We start from the raw sequence: 22,500 nt of genomic DNA, 5'->3' as shown, positions 1-22,500 counted from the left end.
AACGCGTTCAGTACACAAGCTGGACTAAAGCACCTGCTCCATTAATTACTCTACAGTCGTGTTAAATAAAACAGTATTTATTTAAACACTGAGCACATTATAACATTCACATTACCGTATGATGACTTACACAGCTAATGTTTAACACACAGAGGCCCCCAATGACACCTCAGTCACCAGGTTAATGATATCCGTATAATGTATTATATAGTTTATATGATGTTATATAGTTTATATGATGTTATATATGACTTAAATAGTAATTTTAGCTTGTGGCTAAACATGAGCGGTTTCGCCTACGTGTACAAACTCAGCTAAACTGTTAGCAGGCGTTAGCATTAGCATTACACCGTTAGTGAATCTAGCATAAAATACCACTACATTTATTTTTATATATAAAGCGAAACATAAAAATATATTGTGTTTAACGATGTACTGTATTTAGCCTTCATGTGAACTACGTGTCACTTAAATAGCACTAAAACCACCAAGAAGCTAAAGTAGCTAGCAAGTGACAGGCGCACGAGCCTTTACTCGCCATGACAACGGCTTAAATCTGAGGTAAAATTGGTCTAAAGCCTAATATCAGTTATATTATAAATCAATTTTACTTCAATCCTGTTTATATTTATGTAAAACTCTTAGCCTCACCTATCTCTGAACACTCCCGAGAGGTGTGTGTGTGTGTGTGTGTGTGTGTGTGTGTGAGAGAGAGAGAGAGAGAGAGAGAGAGAGAGAGAGAGAGAGAGAGAGAGAGAGAGAGAGAGAGAGAACCTGGTCGCTGCCCAAATCACACAGTGACACACTATAAAGGCAACCTTTAGGTCGTTCCCTTATGTAGTGCACTTATATTAATACATTTGGGATTCAAACTAAACACACCGGCTTTATGGATCCCCGGAATTGTTTGTTGATTTATTTATTATTGTTTTTGTAATATTACAATATCACATTAATTGGATTTCACTGATCTGAAATAACTAATAAACGTTTTATAAGCATAATGTAACATTTAAGTAAACTGTTATATGTCATTAGACGGCAGTAAGGTTCCATGGTGTAATGGTTAGCACTCTGGACTCTGAATCCAGCGATCCGAGTTCAAATCTCGGTGGAACCTGAAGTTTATTTATAATTCTAATGTAGCACCAGGAGCAAGAGCAGTTATATAAACCTGTAGGGTGGTAAATAAAAGTACACGCAAGTCTTCTGGGATTAAAAATAAGATTAATCTGCCTTTTGATGTCAGTGTTATAGGCAACTGTAATAACGGCTTGATGAGTATGAGACCAGGTCAGATCTCTGAGATGTTGTACACCACACCAAGGTACCTACAGCTCCTCAATCTCTACACAGGGTCCCACCAATCTTGTGGGTGCTTTAGGTCACTGCTGCTTGTACCTGAAGTACACAATCAGTTCCTTATTTTTGCCGAATTTCCAGAAAAGGTTTTCATCAAGGTACTGGTTTCTCCACACAATCAAGGTTGTATCGCCTCAATGTTGGCAGAGAGGAGGCCCATGAAAACTGTGAGAAATCCTGAAGTTAGAAGTGGAGATGTGAGATGATACACAATCATGGTTGGGAACATGGGGCTCAGCCTCGTTAGTCATAAACTGGCCCACTCTCACTACCTGGGGTCTGCCTGTGGGAAAGTCAACAAACCTGTCACAAAGAAGGCATTGAGGCAGAAGTTCCTGAGCTTAGAGCCCGAACTGTTATAGTATTAAAGGCTGAGCTATAATCTATAAACAGCAGCATCACATAATTCCCTTTGTTGTTGTTGCTGTGATTGAAGGTGGTGTGTTTAATGTGGAGTGTATTGATGCTATCAGAGATGGAAAAGCAGCTGGAGCTTTCAATAAGAATCTCAAAAACCTTGAAGACTAGTGATGTGAGGATGACAGGACAATAGTCATTTAGCCAATAGGGCTTATTGTTCTTTGGCACAGAATGACAACAGTTTATGTAATGCAGGTGGTCACTACAAATCTAGCTATGACTGTTGATGTTGATGTGCTTGCCACTATCTTGAAGGCCACCAAAACTTGTCCTCTGAGACTGTGAACAAACAGTTATTGCTAACAGATCTGCTTTTCGCTGTAGAACTAGTTAGCAGACTAGTGCTAGGTCTGGTTAGCCTTGAAGTGCACATATAAATGATTCAGCTCATCAGACAGAGAAGAGTCAGCTCTCACTATGGTGTTGCATTTTCTCCCAAAGCCAATGATAGCCCTCAGTTCCTGCTACTTCTGCTTTTGCAGACATTACGCTAGGAATGAGTTTCCACCTGCTCCCTATACCAGAGTTTACTAGCTCTAAATGCACACCATTTTTAATCATGTTTTTCTGACATGAGCCCTGTATTTTATGTGGTCAGGCATGCAATCACCACAACTCAGAAATTTTTATGCACTCGTATGGTATATTTTCTTAATAAACATGCTAACAATGCTAACTGCTGCCTGCTGCATTGGCAAACCTGTTGGGGTCATCTAGAAAAATTCCCAGTCAGTGCCAGTCAGGAACTTCTGACTTACAGGCATGTGCTTTACTGCCCTTTTCTCTGGAGCTTTCTGTCTTTGTTTATATTCTGATTTGAGAACATTTTTATCAGCATTTCACAGATGGAGATTTGAGTGCAAGAAGGTTGTGGAAAATTGCATTCCTCGTAGTACTTATAGTACTAATCCACGGTAGCAAAAGTGTTTAATTCCAATCCAAAGCCACCTTCATGGTGATACCATCCACAGTAATCTCATCTGTAAACTCTATGCCTGGGCTGGAGGCTTGACTAAAAATATGTTCAGCCCTGACTTAAAGGAGCGGTGCACGATGTTTGAAAGCCAATGTTGACATTTGGCTGCAGGTGGTCCTGGTCCAAGCACTTCACTGGTGTCAAAAGCTGCACTAAGTTCAAGGAACACCAGAAACTCATATCAGAGGCCAGTAACAGGTCATTTACCACTTTAACCAGAGCAGTCTCTGTGCTATGATAAGGACTAAATCCTGGCCGCTTCATATCACTAGGGCTCCAAAACAACTCTGCCACAAAGGAGAGGGAATGTACATGTAGAGATGTTAGGAGGTCTCTACCCAGCAGAGAGAGCTGTACTTTCATTGCTCCTCCTCTTTGTTTCTCACTTTGTTCTGAGCTCTTCTTTTACATGCCAAAGCTGTTGGTAGGAAACAGGTTTGTCTTCTCTTTTGGGAAGGAAAAAAATTTTCTTTCTCTGTAGTAATCTGATTGATATCTTTATGTATTGTAGCCATCCATGTTAAGTCTGGTGGAATAAGTCCATCATTTGTAAATGAAGAGGTCGTAGTCTGCCAAAAACTGGACGTCTAGCCAAAGGAGGAGGACTGGGAAAGAGAGGCCACCAGGAACCAAAGGATAACTTTGTAAGACCTCCAGGATTTCATGGTCAACAATGAACAATGTGCATCAAAACACAACATTATGGACATTGCATTCACCTGTCCTAAGGAAACTGGAAAGAAAATAAGAATTTTTCAAAAAGATCCATCTGAAAATGTGTAGGATTTGTGGTCAGATGAAACCAAAAGTTTTGGCATGAAAGCTAACATGAACCATCAAAAAACAACACATTTCCAACTGTGAAGCCTGAAGGGGGCGACATTTCTCATCAGCAGGAACTGTGGAACTTCTTAAGACAGATGGGAGGATGAACGTTTTAATGAATAGAAGTTTATTTCATAAAAGATTTATTCTTGCATTGCACACTGATATACACAAGATATACAGAAGGGTAGATGTAAGAAACTAGACTCTTTACCCTGTTACTACACAGCAGTTCAAGAAGGATCAGATTCATTTAAATGTTATAAATAAAAGACAGCAATCATAAGGACTGTTCATATGTGCAGAAATGCTTAGGTAAGTCACCGCCCCATTAAGTCCCCAGTTTCAACAATTCAGAATATTAATATTTCTCCTAAAACAAGATAATGTTCCTAAGAATAAAATGCCCATATTACCTTTATTTCATAAATGAATTAATCTGTAAATATTAAGATTAATCTGTAAATAACAATCTTGTTACTGTTTGTGCTGAAAATTAAAAAAAAACATCTGTGTTTATTTATTTGAGTAGAATATGTCAGATTGTTCGATAAAAATGCACTCTATAAATTTATTGTGTATATTTTGTGATCAGGTCCAGAGCTAGATGTGCAAGGCAAATGAGAGTAGGAGTGTTAGAAGAGACATCCACATCATGGAGACTGAGCTGGCAATCACTGATGGAACTGAATTACCTGCAAAATATAAACAAGTGTGTACAATTAAATGCACATACATATTATTAATACTAATTATTGGGAAACTCAATGAAGTCTCTGCAAGTCTGTGCTTACCAACGATTTGTGTGACTTTGATGGAGCTTGGGTCAATAGGAAATGTCAAGGAATTTGCTCCATCCACGAGGGTGCTTTTCACGTCGTTCACAGTAACATTATCAGAATTGAATTCGAGCGTGCTATTTGTCACAATAGAACCATTGCTGAAAAGAAACACATAGAGATGCAGTTTAAAATGCAATCAATAACCAAGAAACAAATAAATATTCAGAGCAAGTCTTCTTTCTTACCTAAATGATTTAATTATCATTTGACGGTAGTTTGAAAACTTTTTCTTGTATAATGGTCCAACCTAAAATAATAATAATAATAATAATAATAATAATTAATCAGGTGATCAACAGGCATCAAATCCACTGAGAAACTGCTTGTTATTTAGCCTTAGCTAATCTTATCAATAATGAGTGTCGTGCATTGAGATTTACAAATGCTCAAATTCATAAATTGTTAACTTCACTAAAATTAAAACTATTGGAAGCAGCTGGGTTCTTCAGGTTGTCTCCTTAGCAACAGAAGTCTTATGTTTAGAAGAATTAAATAAATTGTAAATGGTGACATTATCTCTAAAACATACCTGTGAAATGATATTTGCAGATTTGTCTTTAAACAGTTGAGAGCTTGAATTAGACAGGTCTGCTGAAAAGGTTTCGTTGATGCTGAAGATCAAGGAGAAAACTGAAGGTGGTGCAGTGGTTGTAGCTACGGTTGTTGAAGCGATAGTTGTGTTTGGAGCTACGGTTGCTGTAGCGATAGTTGTGGCATTGATGGAGCCTTGGATAACAGGAATTGTCAAGTTGGTGAGTCCCTCCTGGAGGGTGCTTGTCACGTTGTTCACAGTAACATTATCAGAATTGAATTCGAGCGTGCTATTTGTCACAATAGAACCATTGCTGAAAAGAAACACATAGAGATGCAGTTTAAAATTCAATCAATAACCAAGAAACAAATAAATATTCAGAGCAAGTCTTCTTTCTTACCTAAATGATTGAATTATCATTCGAATGAAGCTTGGAAACTTTTTCTGGTATAATGGTCCAACCTAAAAAAAATAATAATAATAATTAATCAGCTGATCAACAGGCATCAAATCCACTGAGAAACTGCTTGTTATTTAGCCTTAGCTAATCTTATCAATAATGAGTGTCATGTATTGAGATTTACAAACGCTCAAATTCATAAATTATTAACTTCACTAAAATTAAAACTAAGGTTGTCTCCTTAGCAACAGAAGTCTTATGTTTAGAAGAATTAAATAAATTGTAAATGGTGACATTATCTCTAAAACATACCTGTGAAATGATATTTGCAGATTTGTCTTTAAACAGTTGAGAGCTTGAATTAGACAGGTCTGCTGAAAAGGTTTCATTGATGCTGAAGATCAAGGAGAAAACTGAAAGTGGTACAATGGGTGTAGCTACGGTTGCTGTAGCGATAGTTGTGGCATTGATGGAGTTTGAGAGAACAGGAAATGTCAAGTTGGTGAGTCCCTGCTGGAGGGTGCTTGTCACGTTGTTCACATTAACATTATCAGAACTGAATTCGAGCGTGCTATTTGTCACAATAGAACCATTGCTGAAAAGAAACACATAAAGATGCAGTTTAAAATTCAATCATTAACCAAGAAACAAATAAATATTCAGAGCAAGTCTTCTTTCTTACCTAAATGATTTAATTATCATTCGAATGAAGTTTGAAAACTTTTTCTTGTATAATGGTTCAACCTAAAAAAAAAAAATAATAATAATAATTAATCAGCTGATCAACAGGCATTAAATCCACTGAGAAACTGCTTGTTATTTAGCCTTAGCTAATCTTATCAATAATGAGTTATCATGCATTGAGATTTACAAATGCTCAAATTCATAAATTGTTAACTTCACTAAAATTAAAACTAAGGTTGTCTCCTTAGCAACAGAAGTCTTATGTTTAGAAGAATTAAATAAATTGTAAATGGTGACATTATCTCTAAAACATACCTGTGAAATGATATTTGCAGATTTGTCTTTAAACAGTTGAGAGCTTGAATTAGACAGGTCTGCTGAAAAGGTTTCGTTGATGCTGAAGATCAAGGAGAAAACTGAAAGTGGTACAATGGGTGTAGCTACGGTTGTTGAAGTATTAGTTGTGTTTGGAGCTACGGTTGCTGTAGCGATAGTTGTGTTTGGAGCTACGGTTGCTGTAGCGATAGTTGTGGCATTGATGGAGTTTGAGAGAACAGGAAATGTCAAGTTGGTGAGTCCCTGCTGGAGGGTGCTTGTCACGTTGTTCACATTAACATTATCAGAACTGAATTCGAGCGTGCTATTTGTCACAATAGAACCATTGCTGAAAAGAAACACATAGTGATGCAGTTTAAAATTCAATCAATAACCAAGAAACAAATAAATATTCAGAGCAAGTCTTCTTTCTTACCTAAATGATTTAATTATCATTCGAATGAAGTTTGAAAACTTTTTCTTGTATAATGGTTCAACCTAAAAAAAAAAAATAATAATAATAATTAATCAGCTGATCAACAGGCATTAAATCCACTGAGAAACTGCTTGTTATTTAGCCTTAGCTAATCTTATCAATAATGAGTTATCATGCATTGAGATTTACAAATGCTCAAATTCATAAATTGTTAACTTCACTAAAATTAAAACTAAGGTTGTCTCCTTAGCAACAGAAGTCTTATGTTTAGAAGAATTAAATAAATTGTAAATGGTGACATTATCTCTAAAACATACCTGTGAAATGATATTTGCAGATTTGTCTTTAAACAGTTGAGAGCTTGAATTAGACAGGTCTGCTGAAAAGGTTTCGTTGATGCTGAAGATCAAGGAGAAAACTGAAAGTGGTACAATGGGTGTAGCTACGGTTGTTGAAGTATTAGTTGTGTTTGGAGCTACGGTTGCTGTAGCGATAGTTGTGTTTGGAGCTACGGTTGCTGTAGCGATAGTTGTGGCATTGATGGAGTTTGAGAGAACAGGAAATGTCAAGTTGGTGAGTCCCTGCTGGAGGGTGCTTGTCACGTTGTTCACATTAACATTATCAGAACTGAATTCGAGCGTGCTATTTGTCACAATAGAACCATTGCTGAAAAGAAACACATAGAGATGCAGTTTAAAATTCAATCAATAACCAAGAAACAAATAAATATTCAGAGCAAGTCTTCTTTCTTACCTAAATGATTTAATTATCATTCGAATGAAGTTTGGAAACTTTTTCTTGTATAATGGTTCAACCTAAAAAAAAAAATAATAATAATTAATCAGCTGATCAACAGGCATCAAATCCACTGAGAAACTGCTTGTTATTTAGCCTTAGCTAATCTTATCAATAATGAGTGTCGTGCATTGAGATTTACAAATGCTCAAATTCATAAATTGTTAACTTCACTTAAATTAAAACTATTGGAAGCAGCTGGGTTCTTCAGGTTGTCTCCTTAGCAACAGAAGTCTTATGTTTAGAAGAATTAAATAAATTGTAAATGGTGACATTATCTCTAAAACATACCTGTGAAGTGATATTTGCAGATTTGTCTTTAAACAGTTGAGAGCTTGAATTAGACAGGTCTGCTGAAAAGGGTTCATTGATGCTGAAGATCAAGGAGAAAGCTGAAGGTGGTGCAGTGGTTGTAGCTACGGCTGTTGAAGTATTAGTTGTGTTTGAAGATACGGTTGCTGAAGCGATAGTTGTGTTTGAAGATACAGTTGCTGAAGCGATAGTTGTGTTTGTAGATACGGTTGCTGAAGCGATAGTTGTGTTTGTAGCTACGGTTGCTGAAGCGATAGCTGTGTTTGTAGCTACGGTTGCTGAAGCGATAGCTGTGTTTGTAGCTACGGTTGTTGAATTGTTGGATGTGCTTGTTGCTGTGGTTGCATTTGAGGCTGGTGCTGTAGTGCTTGTGTCAGTGGTGCTGGCTTGGCCTGTATTTGGGGATAAAATCATGGTCATTGAAAAAGTTTAAATAGAATTGTGGATCTTAAAATGGGATCTTATAAATTAGAAATCAATGCTGGTTAAACTAAAACAAGGCAGAAAAAAAGTTTCATAAATCTGAATGACAAATCTGGTTTTGCTATGATGAGGTTAGTAAAAATAAAGCCGTGTATATTTTCCATGGAACATTTCTCCCCAATATTAACCATCCTAAAGAGAACGCTTACCTGTTAGACACAAAATAGTCAGAATAAGCTTCCAATCCATTTTCTTGTTCGTAATCTAAAACCAAAACAGATAAATGTTTATCAGTATATCATCCCAAAGTGACCAGATTTCACTAAACTTGGTGTGTACCACCCAAGACTAATGCTAAGCACATGCACTGGATTTATGCTAATGCACAGAGATCTATATAACCCAAGCATCGATTGGTTAACTGACATTTGACAAAATCAAAGATTAATGAAACACAAAATTCCTGATTTGTTCCAACAGAGTCTCAGTAACCTAGTGAACTAGTGTTAATGTATTTTGTACATTGCTCTGAATAAGGAATCTGCCAAATGCCTTAAATGTAAATGTAAATGAAAAAAAAAGGATTATAACTCTAGGACAAATAGCAAATGTGTGGCTTGATTGATGACAGATTTCATGCCTGGATATGTTGAACAGTTCTTTGTTAATGTGCCATATTTCACAAAAATCTACCAAGGTGTTCTATGGGCTGCCAAGAGCGAGTTTGTAATAAGGAATAATTAAAGTAGGTGTCTAACATCTACGTTACAAAATGTTTCTACCTTTATCGACTATAAATGTAGTTCATTATTTATATACTGTGTATATTTAAAAAAAAAAAAAAACGTTTATATTATAAAAATATATTTTCATGTATACAGAATGGAGACTGGAGACTAGAAAGGAAATAAAGTCATTACTCACCTCAGCTGTCTTCAGGGATCAGATGTGGAACGTTTTCAGCCCAGCACAGAGACAAAGTGTGAAATATAGAAGAGGTAAATGAGATATTTAACCAGAGGAACAATGCATGTACCATACAGTATTGATGTCAAAACGACCTGGGAGCCAATCACAGCTTAGGTGTTTGTTATTTCCCCAGACAACCTGAAAAACCACATTTCTAACAAATGACGTTAAATTTTCGGTTTAATTAATTACAACAGGATAGGGAAAATGTGAAAATAAATTCCTGGTAGTGATGAAAAATGATATAATCAAAAGGAGTTTAAAAACAGCCAAAGCGCTGTACAGAAAAATATATAAACATGAAATACCCAACTGTTGGAGCTGGTGTCTCACCAAAGCTCTATAAAGTCTGTGACACTGTTTTGAACCATTGACAAAGATGTAAATAATTGGTCTGGTTATTGCTGTTTGTCCTGTTTTAAGTCATTAGCTCTGTTTTGTTTTATGTAGCTCCGTAGTTCTGGAGTTCATTTCATTATGTATTGCATCAGAAATAACAAGAGAATCTTCTTGACTTGACTTGATTTCTTATGTGCTGGAACTCAGCTCAGATTATTTAACCCATACTTGAGACAGCTGTAAAACCTGACGGTGTAGTGAATGAGTGATGTCTTTTAAACAGTTTCGGATGACAGGCAGCATTTTGTAGAATGTGGATGATGAAGAAGTGTGTGTTAAAAACTGATATGGTGTACATGGTGAACATTATAGGAGTGTGTATTGCATTTACTTCATTAGTGTAGGGCAGATTGTTAAATAGAAACATATATATATTTCTTCAAACTTCACTTTGGCTTTAAACCTAAACAGCCTTCAGAGGTGAGAGTCAGACTGTTCCTGTGATGCATGCACACGAAACTAAAACTATTCAAGCATGTTTCCAAACCAGGACTCAAAGTAAACAAGTCACAAGATTTCAGTTGAAGTCAGTTGAAATCATTAGCTGTAAAGTCTAAGATTCTTATAAAAATGCAGGTCTAGAACTGAACATGGATGAAGCAGCAAATGGCAGGGTTTGTGCAGATCACCAGTGTTTACAGTAAAGGACAAATGTTCTCATTTCTTTACACAACATAGAGACACAGAGCTTTATTTCATAATAGGAATATAACTGATAGGAATAAACAGATAATACCTCATCTACAGATATGCATAAGAGAGACTTAGTATGTAAATCAGGGATCAAATGGAGCATACCAGAAATTCACCCAAGCAGGATGTTCATATTTCTTTATGTGAAAACCTGACCTGTTTCTGAGATATGATGGTCATGTGGTAAAGAAGAAAAACATGTTTAGTTGGAATGTGAAGTGCCATGTATCCTCATTGTTCACACACACACACACACACACACACACACACACACACACACACACACACACACACACACAGTAACTTCCTTATCAAGGTAATAGTTTTATATTTTAAGGAGTTTCAATTCAAATTATTTCCAATCCTCATCATATTATTATCTAGTTTATTGATTAACACCAATTTATAAAGAATTCCCAGAGGATTTTCTCTGCTAAGACTGAACATGTCCTTTCTGTCACGACTAAGCTGTACATCTGAAGCCTGTACAGTGGGTGAGATGAAGTCCATCAGCAGATACACTGAAGAACTAAAACTGAGACTTCTTTAGACACGAGTTTGATTCAGCTTCAGTATAAAATGTGAGTCCATGCGCTGTACAGACTGCAGCCAGATGCTACGCTAAGGTCTGATCCTGACTTTCAGTTTGTTAAGACTGTAGCATCAGCCACCATTTTGTTGTAAGAGTTCTTTCAGATAATAATACAGACGTGTGCTTTTAATTAGTCTGTGAAAAGCTCTGGTGTGGAATGTTTATAGAGCTGTCGTCTTTATCCTGGTTTCTGTCTTCTTGTTTCTAACCTGGTTTGTCCTGTTTGCTAATCATCGGCCTCCTGCCTGTTTTTTCACCTATCCATTACACCCTATTAGTCATTTCATCATTTCTGTTTTCTTATTTAAAACTCCTACATGAAACTGTACAATACTACAGAGTTTATTATTATTTATTAATATTATTATTAATTAGAACAGGAACACAAAGGAAAAAAAGCAGATTTACATCAGAGCATAATTATAATATGAATTTAGATTTGTAAAGTTCGCCGTGACAAACTTTGATGTTGGCTTTGACAAAGTATTCGCAAAGGCCGGTGCTTTGTGAAGGCGAATGGACATAAGGGTTAGTGTCACTTTTGGAGGCAAGTGGACAGAAAGCTAGGGTGCCAAAACATTTAGAGGTAATTGGAGACGAGCATGTGATGTCATCCGAATACTCTTGAGGAAGTTCCCCACATTGGGCTGAGTGTTTTCATATGTCACATGTCCACATGATTTTGCATATTTTGGAGGCGGGGCTGCGGGACAACCGAAAGGCCAGTTGGTGCACCATTTTATACCTTTGTTCAGAGTCTCACCCTAAAGAACCTGGCCGAGTTTGGTGTAGAGAGTTCGACAGCTTGCAGAGTTATAAACCTCCAAAATTTATAATGGGAGTCTATGGGAAAAAAGGTCAATTTGAGACCCGATACCGGAAGTACCGGAACTCGGATCGCTTAGAAAAGTAATAGCAACAAACTTCAGACCAGCATCTATGACATATCCGAATTTGGTGCATGTGGCTCGAAAGCCCTAGGAGGAGTAGCAGTTAATAAAAATTTGGCTAAGAAAAAGAACTCCAGTAGCATAGCAGGATGTTGGCTTCTACAAAGCCAACATAATAAAGTACTTTGGTCATGAGCGTAACTCTGATCCTCTGATATAACGAGTGACGTGTCTCACTGGAGAACATGGCGTTTTCACCCAGAAGTAATATTCCTGTCCATCAGGCAGGACCGACTGTAAGATGTGAGCTGTACATCATTCAGGTGTAGTTTAATGGAACAGAAGCGCTAACAGTTAAAAGTCAGTGGAACTTAACTGTGAAAGGAAACTGAACACAAATCCACAGACACGTATAATCATGGCTGTATCTCTTGGTTGATGCTCTGTAAAGTGAGAACATTATCAGGTTGTCTGGTTGGCCGTGGTCCGGTTTTCACCTCTCACACACCTGAAGCAGGATCTGTGGAAGAAATCACTGAAACCACTGCTGTTTGATGATTGATGGTTAAACATGCAGATAAACAGACAGAAGGAATGGGGAAATTCTTCTGGGGGGAAAACCAGAAACACCACGTTCTGTAGTGACATAAGGCTTCAGCAGCGTTGTCTCTGTCTCCAGGCTTCAGCTGCATGGTGTCCAGGTCCAGGCTCCTGACAGATGTTTTGTCTGCTCTGCTGAAGGCTCCGTCAGTCCATCACATCCTCACTGCAGAGCGCTGGTTTCAGCCCTGTGTGTACTGCCTGGTGTGTTATTAATGTGAGACTTATACATGCATGCATAATTTCAGTTAGTGTAAGGAACGTCAGTCAAAGTGAGTGTTCCCTTCTGCAGTCTCTCTTTATTCTCTCAGCTCTAAACACTCGTCCCCTCAGCGGTCTCTCTTTATTCTCTCAGCTCTAAACACTCGTCCCCTCAGCAGTCTCTCTTTATTCTCTCAGCTCTAAACACTCGTCCCCTCAGCGGTCTCTCTTTATTCTCTCAGCTCTAAACACTCGTCCCCTCAGCGGTCTCTCTTTACTCTCTCAGCTCTAAACACTCGTCCCTTCTGCAGTCTATCTTTATTCTCTCAGCTCTAAACACTCGTCCCCTCAGCAGTCTCTCTTTATTGTCTCAGCTCTAAACACTCGTCCCTTCTGCAGTCTCTCTTTATTCTCTCAGCTCTAAACACTCGTCCCCTCAGCGGTCTCTCTTTATTCTCTCAGCTCTAAACACTCATCCCCTCAGCGGTCTCTCTTTATTCTCTCGACTCTAAACACTTGTCCCCTCAGCGGTCTCTCTTTATTCTCTCAGCTCTAAACACTCGTCCCCTCAGCGGTCTCTCTTTATTCTCTCGACTCTAAACACTCGTCCCTTCTGCAGTCTCTCTTTATTCTCTCAGCTCTAAACACTCGTCCCCTCAGCGGTCTCTCTTTATTCTCTCAGCTCTAAACACTCGTCCCCTCAGCGGTCTCTCTTTATTCTCTCAGCTCTAAACACTCGTCCCCTCAGCGGTCTCTCTTTATTCTCTCAGCTCTAAACACTCGTCCCCTCAGCGGTCTCTCTTTATTCTCTCAGCTCTAAACACTCGTCCCCTCAGCGGTCTCTCTTTATTCTCTCAGCTCTAAACACTCGTCCCCTCAGCGGTCTCTCTTTACTCTCTCAGCTCTAAACACTCGTCCCTTCTGCAGTCTATCTTTATTCTCTCAGCTCTAAACACTCGTCCCCTCAGCGGTCTCTCTTTACTCTCTCAGCTCTAAACACTCGTCCCTTCTGCAGTCTATCTTTATTCTCTCAGCTCTAAACACTCGTCCCCTCAGCAGTCTCTCTTTATTGTCTCAGCTCTAAACACTCGTCCCTTCTGCAGTCTCTCTTTATTCTCTCAGCTCTAAACACTCGTCCCCTCAGCGGTCTCTCTTTATTCTCTCAGCTCTAAACACTCGTCCTCTCAGCGGTCTCTCTTTATTCTCTCAGCTCTAAACACTCGTCCCCTCAGCGGTCTCTCTTTATTCTCTCAGCTCTAAACACTCGTCCCCTCAGCGGTCTCTCTTTATTCTCTCAGCTCTAAACACTCGTCCCCTCAGCAGTCTCTCTTTACTCTCTCAGCTCTAAACATTCCTCCCCTCAGCGGTCTCTCTTTATTCTCTCAGCTCTAAACACTCGTCCCCTCAGCGGTCTCTCTTTATTCTCTCGACTCTAAACACTTGTCCCCTCAGCGGTCTCTCTTTATTCTCTCAGCTCTAACACTCGTCCCCTCAGCGGTCTCTCTTTATTCTCTCGACTCTAAACACTCGTCCCCTCAGCTGTCTCTCTTTATTCTCTCGGCTCTAAACACTCGTCCCCTCAGCGGTCTCTCTTTACTCTCTCAGCTCTAAACACTCGTCCCTTCTGCAGTCTATCTTTATTCTCTCAGCTCTAAACACTCGTCCCCTCAGCAGTCTCTCTTTATTGTCTCAGCTCTAAACACTCGTCCCTTCTGCAGTCTCTCTTTATTCTCTCAGCTCTAAACACTCGTCCCCTCAGCGGTCTCTCTTTATTCTCTCAGCTCTAAACACTCGTCCTCTCAGCGGTCTCTCTTTATTCTCTCAGCTCTAAACACTCGTCCCCTCAGCGGTCTCTCTTTATTCTCTCAGCTCTAAACACTCGTCCCCTCAGCGGTCTCTCTTTATTCTCTCAGCTCTAAACACTCGTCCCCTCAGCAGTCTCTCTTTACTCTCTCAGCTCTAAACATTCCTCCCCTCAGCGGTCTCTCTTTATTCTCTCAGCTCTAAACACTCGTCCCCTCAGCGGTCTCTCTTTATTCTCTCGACTCTAAACACTCGTCCCTTCTGCAGTCTCTCTTTATTCTCTCAGCTCTAAACACTCGTCCCCTCAGCGGTCTCTCTTTATTCTCTCAGCTCTAAACACTCGTCCCCTCAGCGGTCTCTCTTTATTCTCTCAGCTCTAAACACTCGTCCCCTCAGCGGTCTCTCTTTACTCTCTCAGCTCTAAACACTCGTCCCTTCTGCAGTCTATCTTTATTCTCTCAGCTCTAAACACTCGTCCCCTCAGCAGTCTCTCTTTATTGTCTCAGCTCTAAACACTCGTCCCTTCTGCAGTCTCTCTTTATTCTCTCAGCTCTAAACACTCGTCCCCTCAGCGGTCTCTCTTTATTCTCTCAGCTCTAAACACTCGTCCTCTCAGCGGTCTCTCTTTATTCTCTCAGCTCTAAACACTCGTCCCCTCAGCGGTCTCTCTTTATTCTCTCAGCTCTAAACACTCGTCCCCTCAGCGGTCTCTCTTTATTCTCTCAGCTCTAAACACTCGTCCCCTCAGCAGTCTCTCTTTACTCTCTCTCAGCTCTAAACATTCCTCCCCTCAGCGGTCTCTCTTTATTCTCTCAGCTCTAAACACTCGTCCCCTCAGCGGTCTCTCTTTATTCTCTCGACTCTAAACACTCCTCCCCTCAGCGGTCTCTCTTTATTCTCTCAGCTCTAAACACTCGTCCCCTCAGCGGTCTCTCTTTATTCTCTCGACTCTAAACACTCGTCCCCTCAGCGGTCTCTATTTATTCTCTCGACTCTAAACACTTGTCCCCTCAGCGGTCTCTCTTTATTGTCTCAGCTCTAAACACTCGTCCCCTCAGCGGTCTCTCTTTATTCTCTCGACTCTAAACACTCGTCCCCTCAGCTGTCTCTCTTTATTCTCTCGGCTCTAAACACTCGTCCCCTCAGCGGTCTCTCTTTACTCTCTCAGCTCTAAACACTCGTCCCTTCTGCAGTCTATCTTTATTCTCTCAGCTCTAAACACTCGTCCCCTCAGCAGTCTCTCTTTATTGTCTCAGCTCTAAACACTCGTCCCTTCTGCAGTCTCTCTTTATTCTCTCAGCTCTAAACACTCGTCCCCTCAGCGGTCTCTCTTTATTCTCTCAGCTCTAAACACTCGTCCTCTCAGCGGTCTCTCTTTATTCTCTCAGCTCTAAACACTCGTCCCCTCAGCGGTCTCTCTTTATTCTCTCAGCTCTAAACACTCGTCCCCTCAGCGGTCTCTCTTTATTCTCTCAGCTCTAAACACTCGTCCCCTCAGCAGTCTCTCTTTACTCTCTCAGCTCTAAACATTCCTCCCCTCAGCGGTCTCTCTTTATTCTCTCAGCTCTAAACACTCGTCCCCTCAGCGGTCTCTCTTTATTCTCTCGACTCTAAACACTCCTCCCCTCAGCGGTCTCTCTTTATTCTCTCAGCTCTAAACACTCGTCCCCTCAGCGGTCTCTCTTTATTCTCTCGACTCTAAACACTCGTCCCCTCAGCGGTCTCTCTTTATTCTCTCGACTCTAAACACTTGTCCCCTCAGCGGTCTCTCTTTATTGTCTCAGCTCTAAACACTCGTCCCCTCAGCGGTCTCTCTTTATTCTCTCGACTCTAAACACTCGTCCCATCAGCTGTCTCTCTGTAGTCACTCCGATCTAAACACTCCTCCCCTCCGCGGTCTCTCTTTACTCTCTCAGTTCTAAACACTCGTCCCTTCTGCAGTCTATCTTTATTCTCTCAGCTCTAAACACTCGTCCCCTCAGCAGTCTCTCTTTATTGTCTCAGCTCTAAACACTCGTCCCTTCTGCAGTCTCTCTTTATTCTCTCAGCTCTAAACACTCGTCCCCTCAGCGGTCTCTCTTTATTCTCTCAGCTCTAAACACTCGTCCTCATCTGCTGTCTCTCTTTATTCTCTCAGCTCTTAACACTCGTCCCCTCAGCGGTCTCTCTTTATTCTCTCAGCTCTAAACACTCGTCCCCTCAGCGGTCTCTCTTTATTCTCTCAGCTCTAAACACTCGTCCCCTCAGCAGTCTCTCTTTACTCTCTCAGCTCTAAACATTCCTCCCCTCAGCGGTCTCTCTTTATTCTCTCAGCTCTAAACACTCGTCCCCTCAGCGGTCTCTCTTTATTCTCTCGACTCTAAACACTCCTCCCCTCAGCGGTCTCTCTTTATTCTCTCAGCTCTAAACACACTCGTCCCCTCAGCGGTCTCTCTTTATTCTCTCGACTCTAAACACTCGTCCCCTCAGCGGTCTCTATTTATTCTCTCGACTCTAAACACTTGTCCCCTCAGCGGTCTCTCTTTATTGTCTCAGCTCTAAACACTCGTCCCCTCAGCGGTCTCTCTTTATTCTCTCGACTCTAAACACTCGTCCCCTCAGCTGTCTCTCTTTATTCTCTCAGCTCTAAACACTCGTCCCCTCAGCGGTCTCTCTTACTCTCTCAGCTCTAAAACACTCGTCCCTTCTGCAGTCTATCTTTATTCTCTCAGCTCTAAACACTCGTCCCCTCAGCAGTCCTCTCTTTATTGTCTCAGCTCTAAACACTCGTCCCTTCTGCAGTCTCTCTGTATTCTCTCAGCACTAAAACCTCGTCCCCTCAGCGGTCTCTCTTTATTCTCTCAGCTCTAAACACTCGTCCCCTCAGCGGTCTCTCTTTATTCTCTCAGCTCTAAACACTCGTCCCCTCAGCGGTCTCTCTTTATTCTCTCAGCTCTAAACACTCGTCCCCTCAGCGGTCTCTCTTTATTCTCTCAGCTCTAACACTCGTCCCCTCAGCGGTCTCTCTTTATTCTCTCAGCTCTAAACACTCGTCCCCTCAGCGGTCTCTCTTTATTCTCTCAGCTCTAAACACTCGTCCCCTCAGCGGTCTCTCTTTATTCTCTCGACTCTAAACACTCCTCCCCTCAGCGGTCTCTCTTTATTCTCTCAGCTCTAAACACTCGTCCCCTCAGCGGTCTCTCTTTATTCTCTCGACTCTAAACACTCGTCCCCTCAGTGGTCTCTATTTATTCTCTCGACTCTAAACACTTGTCCCCTCAGCGGTCTCTCTTTATTGTCTCAGCTCTAAACACTCGTCCCCTCAGCGGTCTCTCTTTATTCTCTCGACTCTAAACACTCGTCCCCTCAGCTGTCTCTCTTTATTCTCTCGGCTCTAAACACTCGTCCCCTCAGCGGTCTCTCTTTATTCTCTCAGCTCTAAACACTTGTCCCCTCAGCGGTCTCTCTTTATTCTCTCAGCTCTAAACACTCGTCCCCTCAGCGGTCTCTCTTTATTCTCTCGACTCTAAACACTCGTCCCCTCAGCGGTCTCTCTTTATTCTCTCAGCTCTAAACATTCCTCCCCTCAGCGGTCTCTCTTTATTCTCTCAGCTCTAAACACTCGTCCCCTCAGCGGTCTCTCTTTATTCTCTCGACTCTAAACACTCCTCCCCTCAGCGGTCTCTCTTTATTCTCTCTCTTCAAGATAAGAGAAAAATCACGTAATCACAAAAAAAAATCACACGTCCCTGTGAATCACATGTTACTATGGAAACGATAGGGTATCACAGTCAGTTACTGTAATATACATTAATATAAACCTAGTGAGAATGGATCAACACCAACTCAGAACTCAGCAGTGATGTGAAATGTGACCTGTTCATTAGCAGTGATTTGATTGTCCACATTTGAACATTCTTTTAACGTTTAATTAACATTAAAATGAGGCAGTTAATTAACACTAACATTCACACTACACACTAACATTAACACAATGTGTTCAGACTGTTACAAACACATTTACAGAAAATCTGAATATTTACAATAAGTGATCATTATTCTCAGCATGACTAAGTACAGTTACGTCTACGCAATGTCCTAATTTTAGTTTCATGTTCAATTAAAGGAGCTTCTGGGTGATTCAGAAACATGGATGAATGAAGACAGGGCGGCTTGAAGGACAGAGTTTGGTGTGTACAAGTGATGACGTCTGTATCTTGTTGAGAATCGTTGTCAGGGGTTCGGCTGAAGGAGTTCAGCGTGTCGTGTTGTGTTGTGTTTTGGAGACGAGATGAAGTGAGTCATGTTTCAGACCAGTGAAGAGTTTTTTTATAAGTGACTTCAATACTGAACGATTAGAAAACTGATAACAAGAGGAACAGCATTGAAGAGCTCATTAAACTAAGGGCCACGAGACAGCAACTGATCCTGTTTCCTCTCGTATACATCAACACTCAAACATGACGTGTGTCACAGAGAGAAGGGAAAAAGTGGGAGAGCATGAGAGAGGAGTGCTGCTGATAGGAGAGATGGAAGAAAACAACACATATACTGTATAAGGAGAGAGAGAGAGAGAGAGAGAGAGAGAGAGAGAGAGAGAGAGAGAGAGAGAGAGAGAGAGAGAGATATCTAGAGAGAGAGTAGAGATAGAGAGATAGAGAGAGGAGCGGGATAGAGAGAGGTAGGATATAGATCTCTCTCTCTCTCTCTCTCTCTCTCTCTCTCTCTCTCTCTCTCTTTATTGCTCTTTATCACACTCTCTCTTTCTTTCTCTCTCTATTTCTCTCAGTCTCTCTCTTTCTTTATCGCTCTCTCTCTGTCTCCCTCTTTCTCTCTCTTTTTTCTCTCCCTCTGTCTCTCTGTCTCTTCTCTCTCTCTCTCTCTCTCTCGCTGTCTCCCTCTTTCTCTTTCTTTTTCTCTCTCTCTTTCTCTCTCTCTTTATCACTCTCTCTTTCTCTCTTTATCGCTCTTTATCCCTCTCTCTCTCTCTCTCTCGTTCTCTCTCTCTCTCTCTCTCTCTCGTTCTCTCTCTCTCTCTCATACCTTTACGCTATCTCTCTTCTCTCTCTCTATCTCTCTCTCTCTCTCCCTTCCTCTCTCTCTCTCTCCCTTCCTCTCTCTCTCTCTCTCTCGCCTACTCTCTCTTCTCTCTCTCTCCTCCTCTCTCTCTCTCTCCTCCCTCCCTCCACTTATAGCTCCCTGACCACATACTTACCTGACAGAAAGAATATTATAAGTCATTGCCTCCAACCAGAATTAAACAACACACACCTCAACAGCACAGAGAACAAACTCACACACCTCTGCACCTAAAACCCCTCAGGCACCCAGTGCCCAAAGGGAAGACAGCAGAAGAATTCAGATCTAGCCACATACCAGGACACACCCACTGAACCGAGGAGAAAGGACAACATGGGAACCACCTTAACCTGTCAGGCCAGAGGAAGGACTCGGGTGTAACAAATGAAAAGTCTTTAATGAACTGTTCAGATGTAAATTGACAAAAGGGATGGTGACATTAGGGACAGATATGGGAGGTGGAAACAGAGTTCTAAACATCTCCAGGAATCCAGTACGCAGGCAGACAGAGCAATGCGGGCAGGCAGAAAAACAGAAACATTATGTGACTTTACAATAGCTCTAGGCAAACTGAGGTGACCATCTGGCAGAGAACCCTGTGTAGGCAGCAGGCTTACATAATGCTGGTCACATAAAATGGCCGCCACCCTGGAAGTAAAAATCCAAGATGGCCGCTGACCCTGAAGTCACTGAAATCAGATAAGGAGTGTGGAGTGATCCCAGGAGCCTGGCGTCCTTCAGCAGCAGAAAAAGTGTCTGTTATTTTAGGAAATCTGTAGAGATAAGAACAGCAGAGGGAGAAAGTATATTAGTTTGATGTCGGGTTCTCCGTGGTAGTTTACATGACCCCCAGCCTGGTCTCTGAGACGTCAGTTTGGAAGGTGAAGGGGATGTCAAAGTATGGAGGTGAGGGCCTCCTTAAGGTGGAGGAACACCCTCTCTGTTTCATCCATCCAGTGCAGTCGGTGTGGTTGGCCCTTCTTCATCAGATCTGAATGGGCTATAGAGGAAAAGTTAGAAACGTGGCAGTGGGGCAGGTGTGATCATCTTCTTCTGTGGTTTAAATAGACCCTTCCTGAAGCAGTAGCCCATATACTGTGCCCAGATGAGACTTGCAGGGGTTGGCCATTGAGCTGGCATTCTGAAGGGCTCCCGGGCACCTCCGCCAGGTGGAATAAGTGATTCCACCAGGTGGAGGAGTGGATGAGGGCATGAGCATGTCCATGAGGTGCTGGAATGTGGCTGGAGCCCATTGTAGTCCAAAAGGAAGGACTCAGAACTGCCAGTGGCCATCGGGGGTACCGAAGGCTGTCTAGGGTTTGGCATCCGGGGCAAGAGCAAACTGCCAATAGCTCTTAGTGAGATCGAGGGTGGAGATAAGCCAGGCCTTCCCCAGGTGTTCTGCAAGGTCATCCACTTGGGGGAGGGGATAGCTGTCAAACTCAGAGATCTGGTTAAGAGTCCAGAACTCACACACGGATTGTCCCATCCGCCTTGGGTACCACCATGATGGGGCTGGCCCACAGGCAGGGCGGTTTCTCAATGTTACCGTCTCTAAGCATCCTTTCCACTTCCTCCTGTATTGCGTGACCGTGGGCTCCTGTGACTCGATATTGCCAGTGTTGCCCCAGAATCCTAGGAGGGTTTTTTCAGCTTGAGCTGGGTGAGACCAGTGACAGAGGTTAGGGTTAGGTCCTACGCTCTCGAGGACTAGGTACAAGCCCTGCCATTTCACCAGGAAATTGCAGGCAGCATTGGGAGCCAACAGCATAACTTGTTCTCCAGGCTGGAACTCTCTGGGTTTGGGTGGATGATTGTAGGTCCGTTGTTGGGCCCGTTGAGCTGACTCCAGGTGCTCCTTTATGATGGGGCCCACATGGTCAATTCGTCCCTACATATCCTGGACGAAATCGATGATGGCTATGAACAGGGAAGGCTGCTCCTCCCAATGAGTAGTGCCGGCAAAGGTACATATATTGTAGTAAAGAACCATAAATAAAACTCCTGCAGAGATTTGGTATCTGATCTCCAGTTTTAGATCAGACCAGAGAAACCCCAGGCCCAGTACAGCAGACTGGCACCATTTCCATTTCTCAGACTTGTTTAGGTCCATGTGAATGTTTACACTTCAACAGCAACATGAAGAAAGGTTCTGCTGAGATCTGAGCTCAGATCAATGGAGTCCAGAGTGCTGACCATTACACCACGAAACCACATGGAGCAGTTGGTTCTCACCAGAGGAGGTCTGATAAGTAGCATGTTTCCCGTAGTTCAGAGACCTAGATGTAATCAAAATATAAACCCAATACAGAAACCCAGTCCAAGTTACCAAGTCCCAGTCAGTCATGAAGATCTGAGATTTTCTTCAGTCAGATGCCTGATAAAGAGAAAGTGAAGCTCTTGTTCTATATCTGTAGGATGTTTTGCATTGAGCTGCTGCCACATGCTTGGCTTGTTAGATAAGTGCATGAAAGTAAGTGTTTTTGACAACATTAAGTGTGTGTGTCGATCACTGAGTAAAGAATGTAGATTTAGATTAGATTTGAACCTGTATAGTTCTCAATGTCAACCACTACAGTAGAGTGAAGGCAGACTGAGCTTCAGAAACATTAGAGAAAATACTTTTATCAAAACAGTTGATGAAGCTCCTGTTATAAATGTGTTTCAGCTGAGATTTTAATGTTGTGACCCCAAATATTTTAACATACAACCAATTCCTCTCATTCAGTTTGTATATTCTGACCAATGTTTGTCTTCTTCTCCTTCTTCTTTTGTCTTTTCCCGTTAGGGGTCACCACAGAGAACCATCAGTTCCCACCTAACTCTATCCTCATCATCCTCGACTCTCACACCAGTCACCTTCATGTCCACATTTAACACATCCATATATCTCCTCTTTGTCCTTCCTCTTGACCTCTGACCTGCAGCTCCATCTCCAACATCCTTCTACCAATATAACATCTCCCTCCTCTG

General features: G+C 41.6%; 2 protein-coding genes and 1 non-coding gene across 7 annotated transcripts in view; 1 reads left to right on the top strand and 2 right to left on the bottom strand.

The window, feature by feature from the left end:
* LOC113641436 (oxysterol binding protein) overlaps window positions 1–786 on the bottom strand; it is a 10,790-nt gene extending 10,004 nt beyond the window's left edge. For 3 of the 4 annotated variants that reach the window (XM_027144108.2, XM_027144111.2, XM_027144110.2), the window contains exon 1: window positions 652–786. The gene's annotated coding sequence lies outside the window, so the exon portion shown is untranslated. Of the gene's footprint in view, window positions 1–130; window positions 589–651 lie in introns of those variants that run through there. The other variant, XM_027144109.2, reaches the window with a different exon arrangement.
* Window positions 787–1,048: 262 nt separating this feature from the next.
* trnaq-cug lies at window positions 1,049–1,120 on the top strand. The gene has a single exon. It is a non-coding gene; the product is annotated as a tRNA-Gln (tRNA).
* Window positions 1,121–3,689: 2,569 nt separating this feature from the next.
* Window positions 3,690–9,387, bottom strand: LOC113641412 (putative GPI-anchored protein pfl2). 2 transcript variants are annotated; one of them, XM_047815812.1, is made up of 14 exons: window positions 9,247–9,387; window positions 8,532–8,586; window positions 7,879–8,291; window positions 7,546–7,607; window positions 7,110–7,458; window positions 6,793–6,854; window positions 6,357–6,705; window positions 6,040–6,101; window positions 5,670–5,952; window positions 5,358–5,419; window positions 4,955–5,270; window positions 4,611–4,672; window positions 4,378–4,523; window positions 3,690–4,278 (listed from the first exon to the last, which is right to left on the bottom strand). In XM_047815812.1, the coding sequence occupies exons 2-14, from the start codon at window positions 8,569–8,571 to the stop codon at window positions 4,187–4,189; spliced, it is 2,298 nt and encodes a 765-aa protein (XP_047671768.1). In that variant the 5' UTR covers window positions 8,572–8,586; window positions 9,247–9,387; the 3' UTR covers window positions 3,690–4,186. The 2 variants fall into 2 exon arrangements, with proteins under 2 accessions (XP_047671768.1, XP_026999877.2); XM_027144076.2 differs by lacking the exons at window positions 5,358–5,419; window positions 5,670–5,952.
* Between the last annotated feature and the right edge of the window lie 13,113 nt (window positions 9,388–22,500).

The sequence above is a fragment of the Tachysurus fulvidraco genome, chromosome 7 (genome assembly GCF_022655615.1).
Source record: "Tachysurus fulvidraco isolate hzauxx_2018 chromosome 7, HZAU_PFXX_2.0, whole genome shotgun sequence".
In the NCBI taxonomy this organism is placed as follows: Eukaryota; Metazoa; Chordata; class Actinopteri; order Siluriformes; family Bagridae; genus Tachysurus; species Tachysurus fulvidraco.
The sequence above is the reverse complement of the archived record's forward strand: the minus strand, read 5'-3'. Positions and strand labels throughout refer to the sequence as shown.

Excerpts from the sequence above, each read along its gene's own strand:
- LOC113641412 (XM_047815812.1), bottom strand. The coding sequence starts at position 8,571 with ATGGATTGGAAGCTTATTCTGACTATTTTGTGTCTAACAG. Across the intron at positions 8,292-8,531 it reads GACTATTTTGTGTCTAACAG|GCCAAGCCAGCACCACTGAC; the intron begins GTAAGCGTTCTC and ends CCCCAAATACAG. Across the intron at positions 6,102-6,356 it reads CTGCAAATATCATTTCACAG|GTTGAACCATTATACAAGAA; the intron begins GTATGTTTTAGA and ends TTTTTTTTTTAG.